Source organism: Colletotrichum graminicola (assembly GCF_000149035.1).
Source record: "Colletotrichum graminicola M1.001 genomic scaffold supercont1.16, whole genome shotgun sequence".
Classification (NCBI taxonomy): Eukaryota; Fungi; Ascomycota; class Sordariomycetes; order Glomerellales; family Glomerellaceae; genus Colletotrichum; species Colletotrichum graminicola.
The window spans coordinates 437728-456706 of record NW_007361020.1 but is presented as its reverse complement, the minus strand read 5'-3'; the positions used below and the strand labels follow the sequence as shown (position 1 = coordinate 456706).

Sequence of the window (18979 nt, the reverse complement as noted above, 5' to 3'; positions counted from 1 at the left end):
TCATCAACCCTGAAGACGGCACTAGGGAGATCCCTTAGGGTGGGGGGCCACAATATCACTCGTTGGGCGCCGCCGGGGCATGTGGGGTGTGACATACCAAGCCAAGGTGCATCAGGTTTCGGGGCTACTCGGGTCGCATTACTCCAGATTACGCTGTTTGAAAGTCTATTCTACCGCAAGATACCGGTGTCAGGGACCCTGGAGGGCCTGAATCGCGGGGCCATGGGGGGGAAACGGATCGATCTCCGCCTTGACTCGACTGGCGCGCTTCTACGTACACACACGTACTTACAACCGCCTAAATACCTACAGGGACATGCAGGCACCACGAGAACTGCCAAAACCAGCCAACACGACGGCGCGATGCAAAAAAATTCAATGTTTAGTGCCTTTCATCTTGAACACGTCGATGGTTTTTTTTTTTAACACAACACCACATGACAGACGCGACCCTCTCTCAAACCTATCGACAACTTGCCTTTTCAGCCGACAACCTGATTTAGGATATGCTCGCGGGGGAAGTTTGTGTTTCTCCAGCGTGAGATGAAGTCGTCTCGGTTAACTGGTGTCTCGTCAGATGCCAACTCACTCGACGGGGCTGCTCAGAGGACTCACTGTAGGCACCGGCGATGCGCCTTCTTCCCTCGAATGCGCTTCGGCCGTGCATCACTCGCCAATTGTCAAAGACTGAGACTCGTTAGCTATTGATGGGTGGGTGTACGCAGAGGGACGCCTGCACTCACTCAGAACCTGGCCGGGCTCCAACTGCACCCAATACTCGACATCACGCCTTCGGAGGATGGCATTCCACTTGCGAGCTGCCGCATACCACTCGGTCGGGGAAGCATGCTTGGTGAAGGGCACAACGCCCCGGTCGTCGTTATTCCACCGCACCCGTTGCAGCTCGCCCGTCTCCTCGTCGACCTCGAGTACGGGATACCGCTTGTCCGGGGATATCGTGATGCCCTGGTTGCCGCTTGCATGCCACGGCAGGCGCACCTTTGAAAGAATTTCATACGCCTTGGGGTCCTCTTTCAGCAAGATCCGTGCCGCATGGAAAGAGTCGACGAGCAGCGACTCTCCTCCCAGCTTGCCGTCCTTGGGCAGTGCTTGTCCTGGCGGGGCCTCGTGGGAGAGCATGTGGAAGGCCTGCAACCCGGCCGGGTCTGTGAAGTAAGTCGTATCTGTGTGGGCCGGGAGGGCGATGTTGGTGTATGCCGTGTCGGCCATAGCGAGGTCGGGGATGAAGTCGTAAAATCCGCCGTAGTGCGTCTCACGGATGAAGGCAATCCTTTCCAGCACGCGCTGCGTCGACTCAGGAGTGCGGAATGGGGTCTTGTCGACGAAGGCGAACCCGTATTCTCGCTGCAAGGGTCAGCCTCTGTTTTTTCCTTGTCATCGACGGGCATGGCATGTTTCCCTACGATGAGGTTCGTCAACTTTGCGATTCCCGATTCATCCTCCGAGGCCATGAGCTGGTTGTAGTCTACGACGGGGCGCCTGCTGCCAATGTCGGAGCCCCAGAGTTGGTAGCTATGCATGTCAGCGATGGCAAGACCTGGGACTGACGGCGGTCCCTTACTTGACCTTTTCCGGACAACGGTGGTCATTCTGCAAGTAATGTTTGACGAAGTGCCAGGGATAGAAGCTCTGATGGCCGTCTTGCTCCCCTATTCTTGTCGTCAGTGTATCCCCACGCGCCCCAAGGCATATAGACGACTCACATGTCACGGTGATGCCTTGCTCTTCTGATTTGATATCCGATGGACGAACGTCTTCACTAATCTTCAGTCCAAGCTGTTGTAAGAAATTGAGATTGTCAGAGATTGCAGCACGATGGGGTCGCATACCGAGTATGTGTCGAAGTTTCTTTGGGTAGTGTCTTGGTTCACACAGTGGCTGCAACGGCAGTTATCTCTGGATGCGGTGTGTCAACTGGGCGGTCTCTGCGTGGGACAGATATACCGCATCACGTACCTCAACCAGAAGTGCGGGCTACATCGGGCGCGCGTGTCAGCAAATATGTCTTGGGAGATGCCATGATGCGAGGTTATCCCGACGGAAAACAGACACCCGGAGCCGACCCGGCGGGGGGGTGGAAGTCAATCAAACGACTTACAGCGTCGATCTACGGGCAGGGCCATCGAATTGGATTCCATCCTCGACGATTTTCGCATTCAAATGCTGAAAACGGGTAACAGCGGATGCGGAGAGATGCCTCGCAAGCCGGAAAGTAGCCGTGATACGGGGTGCTCCAAACACAGCGGCACGCCTAAACCGGGAGAAAGGATAGAGTGTGAGACCTCCGTGCGCCACTTTGGGACAGTCGACTTTGACTGATAGATTACACACCTCGCGGCTCGGGGGCCGATGTTCCTCAGTGGGAGCATTGTTGCGACGGTCTACTGAATTCGTGTGTACGCCGGTCAACTATCGTTGGAAAAAGCAAAAAGGGAAAAGAAAAAAACCACGCTCTGGGAGAAAAAAGGACTGGACCAAAGTGGCTTTTGGAAGGTTCCGGTTTGTTCATTTGAGGAGGTCGAAGGTCTGGTGTTGGAATTGGGGATGGACGGACAGATAATTAGAGGGCAATCTGGAAGGCCGCGGGGGCTCCGTCCCACTATGCCCCTCCTCTACCGACCTAGAGCTCGCCGAAGATGCTATACTTCTTCTGCACTGACAGTCTGACACAGACACCAGCCGATGATGGTCCGTTATCGCATCCCTGCAACTCCTTTCTCTTTGTCGGGTTGCTGCATCGACCTTTGGGGATAACAAGCCTCGGCTTGTTGGCCTCGTGTCAAGTCGGCTTTTCTTTTGAGACCTGAAAGGACTGAACAAAGACCGGCGGCCGGGCGGAGCCATTTCGCCATGACAGGTGGACACGCCCTATTTCACTCTATTCCACTCCACTGCGATCGACCGACTCTCTTGGCTAGAGAGACTCTCAATCGGACTTCGGAGCCGCCAGAGTCCCAGCCAAGCTTCAAATCGCATATGTTTGGTGTCTACGGCCGCTCACCAAGCCTTGTACGGGCCCTGGCGATGAGGGCATCATGAACATGCCCATGGATGGGCCCCGCGAGCCTTCGCTTGGTCGGTATACTGACTGGATCGGACGCAGGATCCAATTGTCATGTCCAGCACCGGCTCTGGCAAAGAGCCTGGGCTGTCCGCCTCCGCCTCCGCATCGCCAAGGGGAATACACGTTCGAACCTATCCCACATCGTCAAGCAAACAAGCATAAGCAACTCAGGCGGCCAAAGCGCCTCACGCGCAGAAGATCTCGGTCCATGGCGAGAGTACGCCAACATCTTATCCAGGCCATACCACTGCGAGTTGCACCGGAACATCCCCGACTTCCTTTGCCCCTTCGTCGGCCCATCCAATATGTCACACCCTTGGCGTCGCTTGAAAGCCTGCCACGTCTTCGAATGTGCCTCGCTTCGCCCGCTGTGTCTGATCGTCTCCGCCCAGGCCCCTCTCCGCGGCCTTTTCACTATCTCCAAACCGAACAGGCGGGTTTTCCCAGCGAGAATAGCCGCCGTGCCATTCTCTCGGGTCTGCGATTGCCTCTCCTGCCTCGTCCAAGGCCACTCAGACCCTTGGATCTGCATGGTGGCAACAGGTACCAAGCTGTGCAGACCTTGTATAGACAAGCGCCGGAAGTGCAGCCTCATCGCTCGGATTTCTATCGAAATAGCCCAACGGGGCGAGGCAGGCAAGCCCTCTCTTTTCTCTTGCTCGTCCACTCACATGACCCAGATGGCACCGACACAACGGTTCAGGACCCTGTCCGCTCTCCTGTTTGCTGTCTCGTCTTCTGCGGCTTGGTGTTAGCGTTGGGCGTAGGTTGCGGGTGCCGCGCGTAGACGAATCCTCTGATTGGCCGCGCTTGGCGACGAGCAGGACATTGAACGTCGAACCCATCGTCGCGGCACCCCCTGGCCTGCGGTTGGTCCAACGAAGCTTTGAACCAACGGTAAGGATTTCGTCCTTGCATTAGATGACTGCCGGAGACAAGACGTTGATATACCATGATGACCGCTGGACTTCATCTCGCCGAGTGGCGTTGTCTCAAAAGTTGAAGGTCCTGGTCTCACTTGGAATTTTCTTTTCTGTTGTGCTCTCTTTATTCCCGATATTTTTTGCCTAATTACCATCAACGATATGGTCTCAGAACCGGGCTGGCGCAGGCTGTGCGTCGTTGCATGGCTCCTTTGCCATAGACACGTTGTCTGGGGAGTTGAAGTTACACCGCAATCACCGACAACGCTGGAGACCCACGAAACGCGCCGACTTATACCCAGGGCGATACGGCCCAACGCCAGCTGCCCAATCAAGGGGTACAACTCGTGCGGAAACGGCATGGCCGACTACTTTTGCTGCCCCAGCGACACGACATGCCTGGTCCTGGCGGAGAATACGACGGCCCTCTGCTGCCCGAAGGGAGCGTCATGCGATGTTATCTCGCCCATCATCTGCGATATCACCGCGCAGAATGTCATAGAAAACCCGACAAGCCCGATTCATACCACGAAACTCAAAGAGTCTCTACCATCCTGTGGTAGTAGGTGCTGTCCTTTTGGCTACATCTGTCAAGGCGGTTCTGCCTGCGTTTTGGATCAGACACAGAAGTCTCACACCAGCACGCCAGTCTCGCCCACAACGAGCACAAAGACCACGACGTTGGGAACGCAAACGGCAACCCAGGCAACGACGTCGACACCTTCCGAGAGCGTTCCAGGGGCATCGAGACCATCAGCCAGCCTGGGCCGGGAGCCTTCAACACCCCCGGCCACGGTGCAAACAGAAACGCCCGTCACAACCGCCTCGGCTGGGCACTCAACTCCAGGGGGCATCATCGCCGGGACCACCGTTGCAGCAGTCGCTTCGGCCGCCTTGTTGACGTGTCTCCTCTGGCTCAAGCGACGCTCCATCTCTGAAAAGGTCGGCTCCGTGCGGTGGTTCCCACGGCCCTGGCAGCAGCTCCGCGAACGGGGCTCGGAGCAGGACGTCTCCCTGCCGCGGTACAACTCCCCACCACCGGCGTACACGATTGAAATGAAACCCCCGTTCAAGCACACGGCGTTCAGGCACTACAGCCCGGACTCGGTGGGGGATATCGTGCCTGTCGAGTTGCCCGCCACGCCCGTTTCCTTTAGCGTGTGGTACGTTCGCGAGGAGGGGGAGGTGAGGAGGCCGCGGACTCATTATGAGCCCTACCGACGTCCCTCAGGGGAGTGAGTCGTGGTAGGGGCCCGGTTTCTTCATAGACAGCTGTTTCATTACAGCCTTTGTGTGCGTGTGTGTGTTCACGCATGCCATCGTACATGTCTTTTTATGAGAGATGAGACACGTCCTGTACATTATTATCACGAGAATTAGAGGCTTACAACGGGATCAGGATTTCGCCTGCCTGCTACTACTTACCAGTGTCTTCTCGCTTCTTCATGGTTACGTCACCCGGGTTCGTTTGCAATGAGGCATCTGTGGCCCTGTGCATCTATATGAACGGCTCGGAGGCCTTCAGGGCCAAAACATCTCCATCTCTCCAGTCGAGCCGTCCCTATCCTTTCGAACGGCTCTTCGACATTTGACCTTGGCTACAGCTCGAAGCGGCCTCGCAAGATGCCCCGCCCTTCGCCGGACCGTGTCATCCACGACTGGACGTTCGCCATCCTCCCCGTGGCCGCGGGATTCGTCCTCATCATCCTCACAGTCGTCGCCCTTGTCTACAGTATCGGCGTGAAGACGGCCATCCCCGAAGGCCTGGCCATCGCCTTCGCCGGCCTTTCTTACGGCCTCTTCGGGCTCTGGATGGGGGGTCACCTCGTACGCTACTGCAGGGGACATTACACGCGGGGGGGCATTGCCGAGGCGGTGACGCCCCCTTCGCTGCCCCTGACGGGCATCGCAACTGGAGCAGATGGCGCAACGATGGCGGCGGGCCCCTCTATCGTGCTTCCCATCAGCTACCAGCAACTGCAGCAGCAGGGCCGACAGAATCACCAGGAGGACCACCGACAACAGCAGAGGCAGTATACCCAGCAGTATCAATCCCGGCAGAACCAAGAGCAACACCACCAGCAGCAATGCCAACAAGGGCCTTCGCCGCGGCCTCACATGCAGTCGCCACCGTCACCGTCACCACAGGGCCAGTTTCGACAGCAGCAGCAGCAGCAGCAGCAGCAGCAGCAGCGTTACCATCCGCAACGAGACCAACAGCCACCCCCACCTCACCAAATCGCGCGGAGACCAAGCGATCCCAGAAATACACTCCTTAATCAAGTGCCGACCGTCTTACAACCAGGACCGAGGCAGAGGCAGTCGCCGTCGGAACCCAATTCGAGGACGGATCAGCAACGCACATCTAGCGTGCAGCTGACCCCCGTCGAGGCGTATAGTGGTTGTCGGAGTCACAGTCTCGACGTCCCACGCACTCTGCACCGCGAGAATCGACAGGTCTCGAGAGAAACCCCCGCGCAAGGAGCGTCGTCCGCCGACGTTACGGGACCACATCCCCAGGGAAACCAGAGCCGTGTGACGCCGCATCACAGAGACGTGGAGCGAGACCCTCGCCGCGCTTCGGTGCGGTCGGCGAGCTTGGATTCCGGCACCCGGCAATCTTTACAGGCGAGAGACTCCCAGCTGCCGGTGGTAATACCGTTCGGCTCGGGGTGGGCTAATACTGGCCAGCACAACTCTCTAGCGGTCGCCCCTCTGAGAATACGGAAAGAAGGGGATCAGAGCCAGGCGCCCAGTCCCGAGGAACCATACCCCAGTGCCTGGGCTCCCGCAGGTCAGCAAATGCAGATGAGCCAACAAGCAGGGCGGGTGAATCCGAATCTGCATGGCCCGAGACCGCAACCGCAAAGCAACCCCAGAGCCAACGGGTCTCACGCCATTCGAGTGGTTTCCGAATCGCCTCCCGGCAACGACATCGCTGCCACGCAGCCCGTCCAGGCCGAGGTACGTGGTCGCCATCTCGCTCCAGCCCCCGCTCCCTCTTCCCGCTCTCATTCTCCTGCAATGAGGTTTGAGGATATCGACCATCCCGGGGTGCAAAGGACGTCACAGACAAGCAATGCTCTCAGAGCCGTGGCTGACGGAATTCTCGAGCACGTCTCGAGGGGGAGAACCAACGCCAACCATGCCACAAACTTTGTCTTTGTGCCGACGTGTATCTTCACACACAACCATGCGGTGGATCTGGAGCGAAGCAACGCAAGAATCTTTGGGGTCCTCTACGAGGATGCGGGTGATGAGAAACCTCGGGGTCTCGGGAGCGAGCTCCGGTACAAGCATGACAGTGGCATCATAGTGGAGGGCCCAAACGACGCAGAGCGGAGCAGTACGCCATCTAGCTGTTGGAGCTCCTGGAGTAGTCGACCAGGGGCCACTTCTACATCCGGTCGGTCGGAGTGATATAGAGACTTGCGTCTTTCCGGTGTGGTGTGATAAGGTACTAGTCCTCGGATACAAAAATCTACTTCTTTTCACTTTCCAAGCACTGCCCAGCTTTGAACCAACGGAATGAACTCCCGGAACTTTTGCCCCGCATGATTCTCCGCTTCATCTGAACAGCTCTCTGACGAGGGTGCTCCATGCGCAGACGGATTGGTTATCGGTAGCAATTGTACAAGTGATGTTGCCGGTGAGGGGGCTGAGGTTGGAGCATCTTACCGTATCACTATGCAACCTCGTCTTATTCAATTGGTAGGCTCATGGAATCAGTTGTTCGAGAGGCCAAGGATCATGCATGAAGGTGAAAAAGTAATGGGCCAGCGAGCCAGGTGAAGGTTGTGGCATTGTCTGACCACCTCATCTTGTTCTACCTACATGGCATAGAGTTCAGCCGATATGTATAAGTAGAACGCACCGAGCTCTGGGGGCTTTCGGAGCGCCCTTGAAGTATTCGCCGCGCAACACTCTTTTTGGGCTCATGATATTGGCGAGATCGCAGCGGACGACATGACCGAGCCCGCCTCCAACGGCATGGCCTCCTGGACCAGCACAATCTACAACCTCAACCGCGGCAGCATCGAGGATGAGCTTGAGCGCCTCGCCTACAACCACTTCAACATTTGGACCCCCCTCACCGGCGGCCTGCTTCCTGCCCACATCCTCTCGTCCCTGCAGTCCCAGGACCGCCCAAGGATCGCAGACATCGCGACAGGGAGCGGTGTCTGGCTGACCACCCTCGCTGACGATGTTCCGCCACGCTCCGAGCTCATCGGATTTGACCTCGACAGGCTGAAGCTCCCGCCACGCCCACCGACGCCGCCAATCCCTCCGCCGCCCGTGTCCCCTCCCCTACGGCCGGAGCAGCCGACACTGGATTTCCGGGAGCAGGACGTGCTGGAGCCGTTCCCCGCGGAGCTGCGGGGTACGTTCGATCTCGTGCACGTGCGACTGCTGGCACTGGGGCTGAAGGCTGGGGACTGGGATGGCGTGCTGAGAAGGTTGTACGATCTGCTGAAGCCTGGAGGGTGGCTGTTGTGGGAGGACACAGGTGACCTGTTCATGGGGGCGTTCCCACCTAGTCGAGTGTACGATGAGTTCTGGTGGGCTCGCATGAAGCACGATGCGAGGTTAGGGAGAGACAATTTGTGAGTCGACCCGCCACTTATCATGTTGCAGAGCCTCGCTGACACCAGCACAGAATGCCCGCGGCCCTGCTGAAGAAGCTTCGGAAGCTCAGCTTCCAGAATTGTGAGCAAAAGGTCTGGAGCACATGGGCGGCGGACGATTCGATCCAGGAAAAGGTCTCGGTGGCAATGCTCCAGCTACTCAAGCCAGGGTTGACAGCCGTGGTTGAAGACGGTGGTGAAGAGACGGTCCGTACGATGGAAGATATCAGCCGCATCGAAAGGGGCTTGGTGCGGGATATGGAACAAAATGGCGTCCGTCTTGGGCTTGATTACTTTTGGAATTGGGGCCAGCGGTCTTTGTGAAGTTTGCGCCCTTCGAGGAAACTCGTGCATGGCTTGTAGCACGATGTAGGCAAACCAAACAGTAGGCTTTCCGAGGTGGAAGCGCTCTTCTCAGAGGGGATCATTTCAAGTGAGCGGACCGAGGTGTAAAGTGGAAGGAGAAAGGAACCATAGCTTGGGAGTCGAGCTTGACGAGATAGTGATTGAAGATGTGGTCGCCGTGTCTCTACAATCGCGCTAGCCAGCTCGGTGTGTCTTGGGGACAAACAAACATTGTTTGGTTCTGGGAGCCCCCCCCATTGTATTTATTGAGCCTGTACTCGGCCCCCTGCTTGATACTGCTCCTGGACCCAAGTCACCTGCACATAAATCATCCTATCCCTCCGGACACTGGCGGATTCTAGCTTTCCTCTTCGGGATGGCTCTTGCTCATACGTGCGTGAATAAACAGTCGTCCCACATCAGCTCCCTAGCAAAACTTCGTCACTTACAGCATTGCGAAAACATTGTGTCAAATGGCGATCGAGGCAAGCGGGTTGACAAATCGCACAAAGCTGCAGACGACTGTGTAGTGCTCATCTGCATCGCAAGAGGGGAAGCTCAAAGGGACAATCCCTCGTGCGTTGTCAAGTCTCGCAAAAAAAGTTTATCAATTGTTATTTGCCCGAAAGGCAGCACTCACTTCCATTTCTAGGTCCTGTATGTCTAATTTCCCTTCAACTTGTCCCAAAATGAAGCCGAGGTTTTCTCACCGCTGACCGGGGGCGGCGACAAAATTATGGTGTTCCAAGTAACCTCGCCATCGACGTAGAGATTGTATTTGAGACTGCTCTGTTCTCCCTCAGCCAAATTTTCAATGGTGAGAGAGCCAAACTTGGAATTGCCAGAATGGATGTACCTTTAAAAAAAGTCAGTTATCGACATGACGTAACAATTCAGTCTCACTTACTTCAGAGCAACGTCCTCGTCGTCGCTCTGCCTATAGCTAGGCAGAGGCGAGGCGAACTGGTTAAGAGGGCTGCAAGAAAACTCATAGGCGGCAGCAGTTTGAGGCCATCTCCCGTCTGCAGGCGGAGGAAACTTAGTAGCCGCGAACTCGTGGCGGTCACCCGAAACAACAACAACACCGATGCCTCTCGCACCAGCATCCCACATAGCCTCGAGGACCTTTCGTCTCTCAACCAAGAATCCGCCCCAAGTGTCTTTGCGGTTGATGGGCCAGTTTTTGGTCAATGGAATAGACGACGCCACAATCTTCCACTTGACACCCTTTGGCTCGGGTCTGTTGAGCCAGTCAAGGAAGTCCTCAAGTTGCTGAGCGCCTAGCATGGTCTTCTCTGGGCTATCGAAAGGAAGGTCGTTATCGGATCGGTATGAGCGGGTGTCTAGCATGAAGAAGCTTGCGGGTCCTTGAACAAACTCAAAGTAAGTCGCACCGTCTCTTCGGAGGTTACTGGTTCCCGCAATGCGCGCGGGAGGGGGATTCGCATGCTCCTGGTAATGACGCCACGGCTCGATAGCAGCTCGGTAGACGCCCGTTGTGTTGGAAGACCAGTCGTTGGCAATCTCGTGATCGTCAAGCACGTGGATCCAGCTAAGGTTCTGCCCAACGGGAGCCCAGTCCGGAGAGGCGTAGACGTGGCGATACTTTTGACGATAGTCCTCCTCGTGCTTGCCCTGGCGCTTGGGCACATCAATGTAGATGAAATCGCCCAAGAACAACATGAACTGTGCCTGAAGCTTCGGCAGCACACTAGCTAGGTGTCGCATGCCTGGGATGGCAAGGGGATGTTCGAACGGGTTGTAAGGGAACCGCGGGAGGATACACGACGTCGAAAGGAAGGTAAACTTGTTATCCGCAAAGACCGACATCTGACCTGCCCTTGGAGGCGCGATGAACTCGCCACTGTGATTGTTTGAAGTGCGCCATTCGTAGATCCTCTGCTGTGAATGCTTCAGAGGGATTGCGATCGTTGTGGTGAAGTCGGTCGTGTTGTCCGTGTACCTGGTTCCTCCAGCAAGCTGCCAGAGGGGATTGTCAAATGGCGGCTGCGGATCTTTGATGCGAATATCAATGGAGACAGGCATCTTAGTTTGATCAGGCTCGCGCAAGACGAACTTGGCCTCACTGGATGAGACATATCCTAGGCGCACAAAGGACAAGTCGTCGACAGGATGGTAGTGGCGAACGCGGAGGAGAAAGTCGGCGGCCATTGCAACCAAGACGACATTGATCAGCAAGGTGAGGGCCGAGAGGATAGGACTGGTCGAGCTGGGCGTGCCAGCAAGTAGGGTTTTCCACGGGCTGGACTTCCCTTTCACAGTAATGGTTTCTTCGATCCGAATCTCTTCAGCGACGACGTGGCCGTTGATGAATCCATCTCCGTCGTCGCCTCCCGCAATCGTCTCCTTGACAGTGACGTCAATGTCGTCATCGACAACGTCGTATTTCGGTTCATTGATGTATCCGGAGACGAAGGAAGGTACAAAGACAGCAAAAAGTGCAAATATACTCAAGGGTACTGCAGCCTACACCATCATCAGTAGATGCGCCAAGCCCAACGTTTGAAGGTTCGGAAATGATTGGGTTGGACTTACTGGGCCCGGAAACTAGAGTTACATGAGACGATTAATGAGAGGTTCTTAGCAGTGACATATGGAAAAACTTACCCATCTCAGAAAGACGTATGAGAGCGCGCGCAAGGCGATCGAAGAAGTGGTTGCTATATGCGTTTGAATCGTCATAACGGCGGAGACTCCGTTGGAGTGGGTAGAAGCAAAACCAATAATGCCGGTCGGTTGCAGATGATACTTATTTAGAAAGGCTTAGTAGATGAGCTTCTATATCATGCAGGGATCGTTGAAGGAAAGTCAAGAAGAAGCTGCTCCCGTTGCAGTCAATTGATCAGCGAGAGGGCAAGAAAGAGAGTTTGATGGAAGGAACGAACAGTCCGAGAACCTGCCCGGAAGGAGGTGGAAGCTCTGCTGTAGACCTTCGGGAGGGATGAGGTCACTGATTAATTGAAGGCCCCATACGCGTTGAAACACTAATGCGCGAGAACAAGCCACCTCTGAGGGACAGAGCGTGGCTAGTGATGATGGAGCTTCCTTATAGAAAGCTCGAATGGGCCTAGGTGCCTATGTATTAACCTGTAAGGTGCCACTCTCCGGGGAGCTTCGCTGGACTACCTACTCGCGCCGACTGGTCCGTGCACGATTTCAAGGGGCTTACCTCTAAGCGGGCACCAATTTTCCGCGCGCCGAACTTTCAATCGTGGCCCGTTCTAAGTGACACTTTGGCGACAGCTTGTCCACAATCCTCGGCATCAAGAGTCGACGATCGACACCCTCACGCGCGCCCCCCTCCCCCTCGAGACTCCCACACAAGACATCATGAGGGTATCTGCCATTGCCTGCGGGCTTCTCGCCTGCTTCGTTTCCCAGGTTGCCGCTACGGCATTGACCTACAAGCTCCACGCCAACGAGAAGGCCTGCTTCTACGCCAAGACCCAGAAAGAGAACGAAAAGATTGCTTTCTACTTCGCTGTACGTTGGCAATGACATTCGACTCATCGAAACTGGGCTAATTCAATGTGCGCAGGTCCAATCTGGTGGCTCTTTCGATGTCGACTACATCGTGACCGGACCGGGCAACAAGATCATCCTGGAGGGAGCTAAGGAGCGCCAGGGTGACTTTGTCTTCACTGCGCAACAGATGGGCGACTACGAGTTCTGCTTCAACAACGAGATGAGTACCTTTGCTGAGAAGTTTGTTGACTTTGAGATTGCCGTACGTCGCTCCGATTCCCGCTGCCGTACACGATGCTAACTGCACATCCCCGCAGGTCGAGAACGAAGTTCGCGCCCAGCTCCCCGCCAAGCAGGGCGCCTCCCCCGAACAGCACACCACTCTTGAAGAAACCATTTTCAAGCTCTCTGGCCAGCTCTCGACCATTTCCAGAGGCCAAAAGTACTTCCGCACTAGAGAGAACCGAAACTTCAGCACCGTCCGCAGCACGGAGGGCCGTATCATCAACTTTAGCATGATCCAGTGCGCTCTGATCGTGCTTATGGGAGCTCTGCAAGTGTTTATTGTCCGCTTCTTCTTTCAGGGAGCTCGCAAGGGCTACGTATAAAGCAATGGTCACAAAATCTGGTCTTGGATTTCTTGCGGTGCAAGCAGAGAGGAGTCACTAGGGGCTCGTGTATATCACAAGTAAAAGAGGTATGATGTGGTTTACGCTATGAGATATCAACGACGATCAGAATTCCAGCGCTATTCACATGAGGTCTGAGAGATTATGAAACGGCTGGCGAGGACCCTCACCAAGGCCAGTATCACTGGCTGTAGGATACATATCAAGTGTTTAACCGAGCGTCGATGTTATTTTAATTTCATGGTCCACATGGGCATAGGTGCCTGGCTGTTGCTGCTAGTATGTTTTATGCCTTGGAGTATGTTTAGCAGGTAGTTTGGAGGGGAAAGCAGCATAGCTGTTTTTCAGCCCGCATATGCTGAACAGGTAGGTAATCACCCAAGGTAGATGCGTGAGTCGCGACTTCCAGTCGCAACTTGATACAGTTACCTAAAGCACAACTGGTCCTTCCTCCATGTACCCGAGTAAACGAAGGTGCTCCAAGTGCGGCCCATCATTGTGGTGCGATATGATTGGTTCATTCCGTGAAAGGTGGATCCAAGCCACAGCAGGCTGTAAGTGGAGCCACCTTCAATCCATCTCCGAGCGGCTTGAGCTCTGAGCTTCGACAGCAACGGCAGCCTCGCCTGCGACCCGGGTAGGTAGGTCCTCTCAGCGACCGATTCACCCACTTCACGATCTGAGACGCATTTCACGAAGCAGTGCGACAAACGAAAACTTATTTGCGGCCCAATGCCGACGCGCTAACCGGGGTACATTCCAGCACAACACCACCTCCTAGGAGGTGGGCAACTCTTGTCAATGCCGAGTGGTTCACGCCATAGTTCAAAACAGCCGAAGAAGCCCAAAGAGCAACCCAAGGAGAAGTGGTTTACGATCAGGGATATTCTACAAGAAAGGAATCGCGGCAAAGGTATCGAGTACTTAGTGGACTGGGACGACGACCCCGACACTGGCGAACGGTATCGTCCTACTTGGGTAAGTCACTTGCTAATCCTTGTCATGCGGTGAATGGCCCTAACACTACTTAGACCCCGAGTAAGGACGTCACGTCAAAGGCGATATTCGACTGGAGGAAGAAACGCAACGCGATCCATCAGGGCGGCAACGCGACGTACAGAGAGTCGTCGGAAGCGCAAAGCGTTGGAGGACTACAACCTGAGGGCACATATACGCATACTTCAGCGGCAGACTCGCTTGACAGTAGTCAACCCGTCCAACCGCCACGCAGACGGAAGAGAAATCAGGGGGAACAGCTTGATGACTTGGAAGACGAACTCAATCAGTCCAAGCGAAGAAGGCACCATAGCGAGGCTCCTTCCTCACTGTCATCAGGCTCCGAGGCCGACACGGATGCCGCGTCGGATGTTTTATACAACCACTCGAGTTTCTTTGTGGCAATTCCCTCCAAGTTAGAGAACGATTTCTCTGAGTATATCAGTGTATCTGGTTCTCAGGGCCCAACTTCAATCGGCTCACAGCCTGTCTCAGCCCTCGAGGACGAGGATAGCCAAATTGTGCTTACTGATAACCTCAGTCAAAGGACCGTTCCCGACTCACAGGACTACTCGGCATTTGATACACAGGACTCACAGGAGTCTAGCAAACAGCTAGCATCGTCTACCAGAAATAAGGAGGGTACCGTTACAGACCGTGAAATCCCTGATTCTCAAAATCATTCGTCGTTGAGCAAGAGCACAGCGTCTCAGGCTCCCCTTCTTAGTGCGTCAGATCACCATTCACCATTCTTTATACGCCAAACACCCTTGCCTTCAGTATCTTCTCAAAACTGCCAGCAGGAGCTGTCCTCGACAGGCTACATTCAGAATAGTCCTGAGCAAAGCCGATTGCCAATCCTTGGCGATAACTTACCCACTTTCCCTGAGCCTCGGCAAACAACTGAAAGCCCAGTGCCATCGCAGACGGTGCAGTCACCATCTCAGGTGGTATCTCACTCAACCACTCGAGCCTTGAACCAGCAGCCCATACAGGACCGCGACTCCTTTCCAGCTTCCATCGCCGACAAATCAATTCCATCGCATCAGGTTGACGACTTGACCCCAATATACCAAGCCGAACATTCAGCAAGCCGTTCGGCTGGCGGAGACTTCCACCAAGAATCGCAGTCAGCCAGGACACCAATCTTTCTGACGCAACCTGCTTTCGACTTTGATATTCCTTGCTCGCAAGCATCTTCGTCGCCCAGGAGTGCTGCTGCGGATTCTTCGACTGCACTGTCAGCCAGCAAGAGCGAGAGTGCAGCCGAGCAAATCATTGCTTGCTCGGACACGCAGAACAGTCGCAGCCAGAACACTCAACTTGCACAAGTCGTCCCACCGCTACCCAATATCTCTGCAAGCCAAATTGGACCGAGCAGAAACAGCGCCGAAGACCCCGTGGTCCCCGACACCGTTCGCCGTAGCGCTTCGCGAAAGCTGTATTTCAACACCGGACCTACCCATTCGGATTCCTCTGAACCTGGATTTCCCAACAGGAATTCCAGCCAATCGACAAACGAATCACCTGTAACGTACAGACGAGGCGAGGACGTGGCCTCAGAAGCCGACAGCTTTCAAACGTGCATTGAAGGACGGTCACCACTTTCACCCACTTCGCCCGACAACTCACAAGACCAAGGCCATTGTGGCCAATTCACCGAGCTATCTCAAATCATGGACGCACCCGGCGGCGATCCGCTCTCGGCCATCGAGGAGCTAATGAGAATCCAGGAGGCTGCTTTGCAGGGCACATTAACCGAGGACGGCCTGCCCAGTCCTACAACCGCCACGGCACATCGTCGCGAAGATGGCCCCTCAGTAACAGACGCCGTTGATCACGCGTTCTCGGCCTCTATGGCCGATCCGTCCATGCACATCAACTCTCAACCTCCCATCGGAAGCGACTGGCACATGGGAGAGCCGATCACATCATCTACAGAGATGCCCGTTCTATCCAGCGCCCCTCCTGGTCCAATACTTGAGGCACCTGTCGATGACACACCCCGGACAGCGAACATGGGAGACATCTTCCCTGGCAATCTCATGCCCCCCGAGGCCACCAGTCAACTTCCAATTACTATCTCTCCCTCCGACATCAGTAGATCAATCGATCCAGATGACGCTTTGTCTGGCCTCCCTCATCACGATGAAAATCCATTGGAGATGCTGCCGGAGGACGACACCACGGCGGGGGGGAAGAGTACCGCGACGTCGCCCGACATCGAAGAGCCGTATCTTTCAGGCCCCCCAACAGCGGTAGACCAGAGCGAGTATTTGGTCACTGTGTCGTTTCCGGCGAACATCCGCCCTTTGTATTTGAGCACATTGACGGCATACAAGCGCGAAATCGAAAAGTTCAACCAGGCTTTGCAGTCCGATGAGGGCTTTCCGGACCAAGCCACTGTGGATTCCATCGGAAGACTCTTCAACCAGCTTCGGGACATCTGCGACATGCCCGCATCTCTCGATGGTCCTTCGATCGACGCCTTGTCGGCAATTGATCTCAAGAAGCACGCCATGGGCACTAACAGCAAGTTCTTCTTCGTCGGTCGGTTCCTCGAGCGACTGCAGACGAGCCACAAGAAGGTCCTTATTATTGTTCGCGACACAAACATCATTGGCTATCTCGAAGCTGTTGCCGGAACCGGAGACATGGCCTACTCTCTCAAGGGCCTGCATGAGCTCGAGAACCAGGACGAGCACTCCTTGCTTATCGTGCTTGTCCATACCGAGCAGCCTCTTGTCGACGATTTGAGCGACTTTGACGTCGTCATTGGCTTTGATAGCGGCATCATGCGAACCAATGTCTTGAGTCAGTGGGCTGAGATGAGCGGTAAGAAGCCGATGCTGATCAGACTCATGACAACCTGCTCCATTGAGCACCTCGAATTGATGATGCCGACGGAGCTTGAGGGCCTGGAGAGGCAGAATGCTCTGCTTATTGCCTTGTTTCAGGCAAGAGCTTTTGTCGCCAACGACGAGCAGGGCGAAATGATTGATCAGTTCACCTCTCTGTTCGCCAACCAAGCAATCGACCCTGACCCCGGATTTGGATGGGAACCTGAGCCGATTCCTTCATCTGTCCTTGACTTTTACTCCAGCACCCAGCCTCAGACCCAGATACCGCCTACTGCGGAGGAGCTGACCACCCGCAAGCGAAAAGCTGTGAGTTGTCTTTCTCTATAAGGCGGTAGTCAACTAATGCGTGGATCTAGGATGAGGGGTCGCAACAAGTCACTAAGCGTTTGCGCGTGAGCGATTCACCAGGACGAGCTGTGGGTGACATTGATGCGGCAGTCCATAACCATCTCAACCCAGACCCGTCCCGTGTGCATGTCGAGACCACTCAGAGTCACTTAGACTCGTTAACAACCAAGGTGCGTCGCATATATCTCCAAGTCCTGCTAAAGCTAACCCCATCGAAGGTCTCCGAGCTTGAGTATCAGTTGGAGGAGAAGACGGCCTTGGAGATGAACCTTCGCAAGCACGTCACCAATCTTTCGAAGAGAGTCAAGAGTCATGACAAGACCATAAATCTCATACAGGAGAGACACATGGCCGCACTCCGGGAGCGAAGCCAATATGAAGCCCAGCGGGATGAAGCGCAGAAAAACGAGGGTAAAGCCTGGGAGGAGAGCTGGCACTGGCAGAACAAGGCAAAGACCTTGGAACAAGAGCTCAAGCAGAAAAACACCACTCTCGAAGAGGCTCTCGTCAATGCCGGCACCGTCGCTACTGAGACTTTTAGAGAAAAGACGGAAGAACTCAATAGGGCTCTGGCGAAGATTGCGGAGCTGGAGAAGAAGCTCGAGAGCCGCGATGGTGAACTAGGATACGCCAGAGACGCGTACCAGACGGCCAACCATGCAAATAGCGAGCTAGCCCGGGAGAACCGCGATCTCAAAGAACAGGTTGATCTGCTGCAAAAATCAGCGGTGGGCAACCTGGCGCAGGTTCAGAACGTGAACGCCGGAGAACAGGTCAAGGAGATGCAGCGGCAAATCGCCGAAACTCAGGCCATCTCCAAGGACCGCGAGAAGGAGCTCGCTCGCGTCGAAAAGGAGCTGAGAGCGCTCAAGAACGGACGACGGGAGACGAGGCAGCAGAGCGTACCCCGGAGCCCAAGACTGGGCATGATGAGCCCGAGGACGGGACGCGCTGCAGGAGGTTCTGCTAGTAGGGGCACTTCACCCACGCCGCACGAGTCGGCTGGTGGCACGCCGGTTCCTGGTCTGCAATTCTTTAATACACCGGCCAACGGCCGATGGGGTCACCTCCGAGACTAAGGGGATGCTGGTTCAAGCCTCGGGGAAGGTGGAGAGGACTATATTGTGTTTACCTGTACTGTTAGTGATGGGGTCGGATGTTTACCCCGTGAGAGATACCATGGAGGAAACGGTGTGACGATTGGCTCTGGTTGTTTTCATCAGCTAGACCTAAAATAAGCAATGCACGTTGCAGAAAGACGTAGTTACCATGTCCACATACAACCTGTACCTGTGATGCGTGGAAACCGCCATTCATTGCAACTGCGGCTGAAAGCAATCTTACGTTCCAGAACCTCCGTGCAGGATCCATAGTGTAGGCCGCATAAAATTGTCTCAATTGCCTGGTGCATGTTGCGACCACCTGTCTACCCATGAATGCCGTCGATGATCGCGGTTGTTTGCCGGATGAGCAGGGAGTTGAACAAAAGAGATTGAGAAGCGTGGTAAGATGGTACATGGGACTTGATTGAGATCACACTACCAGAAAACTCCCCCCCCCCCGTTCTATCGACTTCACAGACGCACACAGCAAGCAGACTCTTGAAGGGTTATCCTTTGCCTTCTCTCTTCTTTCGTTCTCCTGTAGAATATACAAGTTTGATTCGTGGTTAATTCTGGAT

General features: G+C 55.1%; 7 protein-coding genes across 7 annotated transcripts; 5 read left to right on the top strand and 2 right to left on the bottom strand.

The window, feature by feature from the left end:
• Positions 1 to 482: 482 nt before the first annotated feature.
• Positions 483 to 1848, bottom strand: GLRG_04947 (trimethyllysine dioxygenase; the record flags this gene model as incomplete). Its single annotated transcript, XM_008095632.1, has 6 exons — positions 483 to 562; positions 616 to 687; positions 744 to 1365; positions 1425 to 1533; positions 1583 to 1670; positions 1725 to 1848. The coding sequence occupies 6 exons, from the start codon at positions 1846 to 1848 to the stop codon at positions 483 to 485; spliced, it is 1095 nt and encodes a 364-aa protein (XP_008093823.1).
• Positions 1849 to 4368: 2520 nt separating this feature from the next.
• On the top strand, positions 4369 to 5247 carry GLRG_04946 (uncharacterized protein; the record flags this gene model as incomplete). Its single annotated transcript, XM_008095631.1, has 3 exons — positions 4369 to 4570; positions 4630 to 4803; positions 4856 to 5247. 3 exons carry the CDS (start codon positions 4369 to 4371, stop codon positions 5245 to 5247), a joined length of 768 nt encoding a protein of 255 aa, XP_008093822.1.
• Positions 5248 to 5631: 384 nt separating this feature from the next.
• On the top strand, positions 5632 to 7428 carry GLRG_04945 (uncharacterized protein; the record flags this gene model as incomplete). Its single annotated transcript, XM_008095630.1, has 1 exon — positions 5632 to 7428. One exon carries the CDS (start codon positions 5632 to 5634, stop codon positions 7426 to 7428), a length of 1797 nt encoding a protein of 598 aa, XP_008093821.1.
• Positions 7429 to 7974: 546 nt separating this feature from the next.
• On the top strand, positions 7975 to 8957 carry GLRG_04944 (methyltransferase domain-containing protein; the record flags this gene model as incomplete). Its single annotated transcript, XM_008095629.1, has 2 exons — positions 7975 to 8612; positions 8666 to 8957. The coding sequence occupies 2 exons, from the start codon at positions 7975 to 7977 to the stop codon at positions 8955 to 8957; spliced, it is 930 nt and encodes a 309-aa protein (XP_008093820.1).
• A 684-nt stretch (positions 8958 to 9641) lies between these two features.
• On the bottom strand, positions 9642 to 11681 carry GLRG_04943 (PhoD-like phosphatase; the record flags this gene model as incomplete). The annotated part of the gene is made up of 4 exons (XM_008095628.1): positions 9642 to 9834; positions 9886 to 11465; positions 11535 to 11546; positions 11607 to 11681. The coding sequence occupies 4 exons, from the start codon at positions 11679 to 11681 to the stop codon at positions 9642 to 9644; spliced, it is 1860 nt and encodes a 619-aa protein (XP_008093819.1).
• Positions 11682 to 12329: 648 nt separating this feature from the next.
• On the top strand, positions 12330 to 13072 carry GLRG_04942 (emp24/gp25L/p24 family/GOLD; the record flags this gene model as incomplete). Its single annotated transcript, XM_008095627.1, has 3 exons — positions 12330 to 12482; positions 12538 to 12726; positions 12782 to 13072. The coding sequence occupies 3 exons, from the start codon at positions 12330 to 12332 to the stop codon at positions 13070 to 13072; spliced, it is 633 nt and encodes a 210-aa protein (XP_008093818.1).
• Positions 13073 to 13894: 822 nt separating this feature from the next.
• GLRG_04941 (uncharacterized protein) lies at positions 13895 to 18377 on the top strand (the record flags this gene model as incomplete). The annotated part of the gene is made up of 4 exons (XM_008095626.1): positions 13895 to 14071; positions 14125 to 17256; positions 17307 to 17468; positions 17517 to 18377. 4 exons carry the CDS (start codon positions 13895 to 13897, stop codon positions 18375 to 18377), a joined length of 4332 nt encoding a protein of 1443 aa, XP_008093817.1.
• Positions 18378 to 18979: the final 602 nt, after the last annotated feature.